We start from the raw sequence: 7772 nt of genomic DNA, 5'->3' as shown, positions 1-7772 counted from the left end.
CTTGGATAGACTTTTTTTTCCTTTTCGCCGATAACGAACCGAAAAATCAGAGAAACGCACCTTTCTTTAATATTATATTAGGTATTAGGTATATATAACTTTGTCACGTCCCTGGCGAATGACCTTCGTTAGGGCATGCGAACGAAACCGGCAGCTATGATCACCCCAGCGACCGTGCCCTAGATATTGACATCCATTTTTCAAAGCAACAAAACTATATGGCATGGTGAACCAACCTGTGGTTGGATGGTTAGGTGGACAATGGTATCCTCAGCCATCAGAGTTCAAATCCCGATGCTCGCATTTATGCTAGATTTATTTTAGGATTCCGGGTGATGCGCGTTTAGTAGGAGGAGACGTTTCCGCCGATTACGAGGCGCCTACTGTATGTATTGTGTTAAAAAAACTATATGGCATGGAATTTGGAGTTTCCTGAAAATCAGGAAAGCTAAATTGTTGGGCAATTATCTCTGATTTTTTTGCTGGGCAGCTAATAGCAAAAATTGCAGTGATTTGCGTTTATTATTTTCTGCTTTTGGAAGTCCTGACGATCGGAAGCAAGGCATCACACGTCTTATCCCTCGGCGCTTGGGGTTGAAGTGAGTCCTGACTCCTGAGGTGTTTGTTCTTCTTCCACGTAGACGGCCACATGCAACATATACACCGGTTAGACAAGTCAAAAAGATACGTACCAATTAGCCAGCGCAGACCGAGAGGGACAAGGACCATGGAGTCGACGCAGAGGCTACCAGAGGACGTGTTCGCCGCCGTCCTCCGCCGCCTCCCACCGCACGGCCTCGCGATGGCTCGCTGCGTGTGCAAAGCCTGGCACGCTACCATCGACGACCGCCAGCTGCTGCATCTCTTCCCGCCCTCGCTGGCCGGCCTATTCATCACCTTCATGGAACTACCATTCTCCGAGTTCTTCTTCCGGCCGCCGAGGAGAGACGGCGCCGCAGCAGCCATCAGCGGGAACCTCCTCCGCTACATGCCCCCCATGGAAGAAGCCATCGTAATGGATCACTGCAACGGCCTCCTCCTGCTCTTCGACTACGTGGTCAACCCCGCCACGCAGCGCTGGGCGCCCCTACCACCACTGCCACAAGAGGTTCACCACGCCGTCGCCTCCCTTCACCGCTACATAGTGTTTGACCCCGCCGTCTCGCCGCACTACGAGGTGGTGATAGTCCCGTCCATCACGTGGCGCGCCATCGGGGTTGAGTCGCAGGTAGAATGGCCCCCGTCGCCATGTATCATGCACGTCTTCTCTTCTGCTATGGCGAGTTGGGAGGAGAGGTCGTTTACCCGGCGAGGGGGTGCCATGGGGACCGTCGCCCATCTGCGGCTGGTGACGCGGGACATGCATCAAGTGCTCTCCGCCTACTGGGGTGGACAACTCTACGTGCTAAACCAATTTGTTATGAGGTACTGCATCAACGAGCACCATTCCTTTTTTTTGTTTTCTTTTTTGCTACCAATGATTCTATCTATTTTCGTCAGAATATCCCTGTCAAGCTGCACGTACCAAGCAATGAAACCACCCATAGAAATTGGTAAGAGTAAATATGGAGAAAAAAATTAGCCTTGGAAAATCGGAGAACGGGGTTTATTTTGCATCACTTGATCGTCAACGCCAACTTCGAGTATGGATCCTCAACGAATCGCACGGCGGCGGCACCGAGTGGGTGATTAAGCATGATAACAATCTTCATCATATGTTGTCACGTGGAGTGTATGACCCACAAGTTCGAGGGCCCTGAGTCATAGAAGATATTAACTACAGCTCCGAAAATTTTACTCCTCCCATTGACATCAAACAAGTGGCAGAAGATAAACTTGAATGGGACTCTGACAATGACAATACTCCTGACGCAAGAGGAAGAGTTGGGAAGCACTACACTAGTTCTATTTCAATACTTGGATTTCACCCGTACAAAGAAGGTATCTTTCTGAATGACTCAATCGAGAGATCGTTTGCCTATCATCTCAGCAGCTCGAAGCTTGAAGACTTGGGCAGCATCTACCCAAAAGATTACAATCGCATGTATAATAGTTTTATAGACCAATCTTTTCCATACACACCCTGTTGGATTGGGGAGTTACCTGGCAGTCAATCCGAAAATTCCTAAGGAGCTCCAGTGGGACTATCCTTCCGCATGAATTTTCACTACCGGATCAACGTACTATGCCGACGGCCCGACGGCATAGGCCCGTCGGCGTAGATAATGTCAGCGTAGTCTTGTCAGACCGTCGGCATAGATATGCCGTCGGCATAGATATGCCGTCGGCATAGGGGCATCGGCGCAGTTTTCCACGGGACGGCCGTTGATGGCGCCGTCACTGCGCCAGCCGAACCACGGGCCGCCACATGTCAGAGATAAGCCGATGGCCTGGCCGTCGGCATAGGCCCAAGTCTAAGCCGACGGCCAGGCCGTCGGCTTACCTGTGCCACGTGGCGGCCCTAGAGCGCTCCTAAACGAAAAGTTATGCTGACGGGGCCGTCGGCTTAGCTTGCCATGTGGCGACCCCTGGGCGTTCCTGGGCGAAGGACTATGCCGACGGCTTGCCGTCGGCATAGGTTTTGATCTATGTCATCGGCATAGCCCTGCCACGTGGCGGCTGCTGGTTCACCTGGACATAGCTATGCCGACGGCAAAGCCGTCGGCATAGTTCTGTTCTTTTTTTTTATATGCCATGCTTTGTCCATTTTCAATCAAATACACAGCAAATTGACTCATATATGACAGATATAGATATATAGCATATCATCATCGTGTAAAGATCAACATCATCATCATCGGCGAAACACTTAATGAACATAAGTATGAGAACGTAAGTCATCTAAAGAAAGGTAAATAAGGACTTCGGAACATAGAAGAGGCCACACGCACTGATAAATAAGGACTACGGAACATGAAAAGTATGGCACGACGGCACAGGCACGGGTATCATCATCGACATGAGGCAAAACCACCACCGCCAAGACCGCCACCGCAAAAACCGCCAAGACCGCCACCGCCAAGACCGCCACCTCCTTGCCAGATCGGAGTGACTAGAGTCGAGCCGCCGGTCCCCTACATGTTTGAGAAGATATTGTAATGGTAAATACGAAAATCCATCTCTGGACCCGAGCTCATCTGCACCCGTGCTGACAAAAAAAATCAAAATAAATACTAGAAAAATTCAAAAAATTCCAATTTTTTTGTGTGGTAGATAATTTGATGCATGAGACCCGCTCCAAATTTCAAGTCATTTGGACATCTGAGCAGCTCTCAGAAAAAAAGACAAATTGAGGGCTGTAAAAATGTTTACTGTTCATGTATTGTTTTGACCCGATTTTTCTTTTTTGCTGAGAGCTGCTCAGATGCCCAGATGACATGCAATTTGGAGCAGATCTCACGCATCAAATTGTCTACCAAACAAAAAAAGTTTGGATTTTTTTGAATTTATATTGAATTTTTTATGATTTCTTTTCTAACCGGGTGCAGATGAGCCAGGGCACCGAAACGCCCTACTCTGGTAAATATGATATGATAGTGTTGAATGAAGAGATTGTAAGGGCAAATGTACTAACTGGAGTATCACTGCCTAGTGCCACCCATTCATCGAACATGGGCACGTGTGGGGGTTCTCCAGCAGGTGGTGGTGGGGTCCCATTTGTGGTGGATCCGTGCGGTTAGTCCAAGACGCCAACATAGCCTGGATGTTAGTTAAACAAGCAAACTAGAAGGTCAGAAGGAATGAAAGTGGAAATTTTAGCTTGGTTTTAAGAGGGCAAAACTAAACGCCATCATTTGACGGTTGTAATCATCGTTTGCCTTCACTCGTTGCAAGTACTCCCGCACCTCAAGATTCCTATGCTCAACAAAGGTCTTATATGCCTACAAAATTTAGGTTGTTTCTAAGTGGGCAATGCTAAAAATAAACTGAGAAAGTTAGAGAGAAAGAAGATAAGGGGGAAGTACTTACAGCATGCTAGCGGGCTAAGGGAGGCTGCGAACGCCCCATACTCTCTAATGGGCTCGGGTTGGTAGCCTGAAGCCGTGTGTACAAGACCGAAGGAGTGATCAAGCCATCAAAACACGGGTACCGGCCATGGGACTTCGGCTGGATGGCCACCACCGCCGTGTCGTTGATCTGAGACTGGACGACATCAGTAGCATCCGGACTAGGATGCAACCTCTGAAACTGCTTCGTGTAAGACTACAGGTGCTCCTTGGTTTTGCCATAGTACTCGCTCTCGCCGGCCTTGCGACCAGTCCGCTCACGGGCCATCTTCCACGACTCCATGTCTGAGATTGGCCTCTTCAACTTGTCCTCCTGCAACGTCAAACAGAAGTTAGCCATACATAAGAACATGACAGTAAAAAGAAGAACAAAAATGCATCATGCATATACATATATCTTCATGGCCTTGAAGCCCCAGTGGTTCATGTTTCCTTGGTCGTGTGTCCCGTCTTTCCACGGTTAGCCCGAGCCTTGCTGCTCTTGGCAGCAAACTCTGCATCGTCACCGAGCCACCTATCCACCAAACTCGCCCATCCGTCATCCTTTGCATAGCACCAAGGAGGAATAACCTAAAAATGGAAGCATGACATGTGAGCACAAAACAATTAAATTGACTGCTTATATGTTGGAATGAAAAGTCAGTAATAGTTACCCTCATGAACTGCTCCCTGTTCAAGGTAAGTCGTTGCTTTTGCGCTTTAGTTTTGCTCATCTTCTGATCAAGGTGGGTGTGGTAGTAGTGCAAGACGGCACCCTAGCGCACCTCGTACTACAACTGACGAGCTTTCTTCTTCGCAGCTGCCAGCAAGACCACGTCGTCTCTGGCCTTGTGCTCGTCAAGAACTCTATAGAGTTCCTGCAATCATGCATAAAACCAGAAGCAAACAAGGCATGAATTGAGTGATTCGATGATAAACTATGAACGAAACTGAAGACAAGTGATTCGGAAGAGAACTTACCCAAAATTTGGTGATCACGGCCTTAGCGGCCGTCCCGTAATCCGCGTGGCTGGAAGCCTCGTAGTGGGCCCAACTCATGGCCAAAACCCGCAGCTCCGGGTCCCTGTCTGGCCGCGGGCAGAATAGGCCCGGCCAAAACTCCTTCAACAGGACAGTTATAAGGCCGTTCGGTTAACGGCCCTTTCCATGAAGGATCCAGTTCCTGCAAAAGAATCAAAGATTTGGCATGTGTACAATAAGAAAATGTTGTCATGTGTTGAAAATATGATCGAGAGGCACTTACTCTGTCCCCGCAGGTTTAATGAGCCACTTGTGAGCCTCGATAGAAGGTGGTGTAGGTACTCCAGCAATACCACGCAACCACCCCTTCGGAGCACCGGACGGCAAGTCACCCCACAACTCGGGGTCAACCTCCCCTCCACCACCCTCCTCGCCCTCCTCCTCCTCACCCTCCTCCTCGCACTCCTCCTCCTCGCCCTCCTCCTCCTCGCCCTCCTCCTCCTAACCATCAGGAACATACTCCTCCTCCTTAGACTCAGAAGGTGCCTCAGTATAGGAGGGCATCGAAGAAGACCCCCCTATTTTGGACACGGCCCGGAGTTTTTTGACCCGGGTGCCTCTCCCCCACCTCCTCCTCCTCTAGGGGCTCTCCCTGTTGAGGAACATAGTATTTCAAAAAAATTCCTACGATCACGCAAGATCTATCTAGGAGAAGCATAACAACTAGCGGGGAGAGTGTGTCCACGTACCCTCGTAGACCGAAAGCGCAAGCGTTTAGTAACGCGGTTGATGTAGTTGAACGTCTTCGTGATCCAGCCGATCAAGTACCGAACGCACGGCACCTCTGCGATTTGCACACGTTGAGCTCGGTGACGTCCCTCGAACTCTTGATCGAGCTGAGGCCGAGGGAGAGTTCCGTCAGTACGACGGCGTGGTGACGGTGATGATAAAGTTACCGGCGCAGGGCTTCGCCTAAGCACTATGACGATATGACCGCGGTGGAAAACTGTGCAGGGGGCACCGCACACGGCTAAAGATCAACCTGTGTGTCTATGGGGTGCCCCTTCCCCCGTATATAAAGGAGCGGAGGAGGAGGAGGGCCGGCCACAAGGGGCGCGCCCAAGGGGGGGATTCCTACTCCCAGTAGGAGTAGGTTTCCCCCTTTCCTAGTCCAAGTAGGAGAAGGAAAGGGGGGCCGGCCCCCTAGCCCTAGTCCAATTCGGTTTGGGCTAGGGGGGGCACACCTTGGCCTGCCTCCTCTCTTCCACCACTAGGCCCATGAGGCCCAATAACTTGCCGGGGGGGCGGGTTCCGGTAACCCCCGGTACTCCGAAACTTATCCGAAACGACCCGAACCATTCTGGTGTCTGAATGTATCCTTCCAATATATGAATCTTTATGTCTCGACCATTTCAAGACTCCTCGTCATGTACGTGATCTCATCCGGGACTCCGAACAACCTTCGGTACATCAAATCACATAAACTCATAATACCAATCGTCATCGATTGTTAAGCGTGTGGACCCTACGGGTTCGAGAACTATGTAGACATGATAGAGACACATCTCCGGTCAATAACCAATACGTTGTTCCCTTTGTCATCGGTATGTTCCTTGCCCGAGTTCGATCGTCGGTATCATCATACCTAGTTCAATCTCGTTACCGGCAAGTCTCTTTACTCGTTTCGTAATGCATCATCCCGCAACTAACTCATTAGTCACATTGCTTGCAAGGCTTATAGTGATGTGCATTACCGAGAGGGCCCAGAGATACCTCTCCGACAATCGGAGTGACAAATCCTAATCTCGATCTATGCCAACTCAACAAACACCATCGGAGACACCAGTTATGTTGTGACGTTTGATAGCACACTAAGTGTTCCTCTGGTATTCGGGAGTTGCATAATCTCATAGTCATAGGAACATGTATAAGTCATGAAGAAAGCAATAGCAATAAACTAAACGATCATAGTGCTAAGCTAACGGATGGGTCTTGTCCATCACATCATTCTCTAATGATGTGATCCTGTTCATCAAATGACAACACATGTCTATGGCTAGGAAACTTAGCCATCTTTGATTAACGAGCTAGTCTAGTAGAGGCATACTAGGGACACTCTGTTTGTCTATGTATTCACACATGTACTAAGTTTCCGGTTCATACAATTATAGCATGAATAATAAACATTTATCATGAAATAAGGAAATAAATAATAGCTTTATTATTGCCACTAGGGCATATTTCCTTTAGTCTCCCACTTGCACTAGAGTCAATTATCTAGTTCACATCGCCATGTGATTTAACACCAATAGTTCACATCACCATGTGATTAGTTCACATCGCCATGTGACTAATACCCAAAGGGTTTTACTAGAGTCAATAATCTAGTTCACATCGCTATGTGATTAACACCCAAAGAGTACTAAGGTGTGATCATGTTTTGCTTGTGAGAGAAGCTTAGTCAATGGGTCTGTCACATTCAGAGCCGTATGTATTTTGCGAATTTTCTATGTCTAAAATGCTGTGCATGGAGCTACTCTAGCTAATTGCTCCCACTTTCAATATGTATCCAGATTGAGACTCAGAGTCATCCGGATTGGTGTAAAAGCTTGCATCAGCGTAACTCTTTACGACGAACTCTTTATCACTTCCATAACCGAGAAATATCTCCTTATTCTTCTAAGGATAATTTTGACCGCTGCCAAGTGATCCACTCCTGGATCAATATCATACCCCCTTGCCAAACTCATGGTAAGGTACACAAAAGGTTTGGTACACAGCATAGCATACTCTATAGAACCTATG

The 7772-nt window shown here is 48.5% G+C and overlaps 1 protein-coding gene across 1 annotated transcript; it reads left to right on the top strand.

Annotated features, from left to right (window-relative positions):
• Window positions 1-727: 727 nt before the first annotated feature.
• Window positions 728-2168, top strand: LOC141042784 (uncharacterized). The gene is made up of 3 exons (XM_073511679.1): window positions 728-1425; window positions 1559-1732; window positions 1763-2168. The coding sequence occupies exons 1-3, from the start codon at window positions 728-730 to the stop codon at window positions 2127-2129; spliced, it is 1239 nt and encodes a 412-aa protein (XP_073367780.1). The 3' UTR covers window positions 2130-2168.
• The last annotated feature ends 5604 nt before the right edge of the window (window positions 2169-7772 follow it).

The sequence above is a fragment of the Aegilops tauschii genome, chromosome 3 (genome assembly GCF_002575655.3).
Source record: "Aegilops tauschii subsp. strangulata cultivar AL8/78 chromosome 3, Aet v6.0, whole genome shotgun sequence".
Taxonomy (NCBI): Eukaryota; Viridiplantae; Streptophyta; class Magnoliopsida; order Poales; family Poaceae; genus Aegilops; species Aegilops tauschii.
This window is presented reverse-complemented; position numbering and strand designations above follow the sequence as displayed.

Bases quoted from the DNA above. Each gene is read 5' to 3' on its own strand.
- LOC141042784 (XM_073511679.1), top strand. From the start codon at position 728: ATGGAGTCGACGCAGAGGCTACCAGAGGACGTGTTCGCCGCCGTCCTC. The intron at 1,426-1,558 runs GTACTGCATCAA...GAAATTGGTAAG, and splicing joins CTAAACCAATTTGTTATGAG to AGTAAATATGGAGAAAAAAA. The intron at 1,733-1,762 runs GTATGACCCACA...AGGGCCCTGAGT, and splicing joins CATATGTTGTCACGTGGAGT to CATAGAAGATATTAACTACA.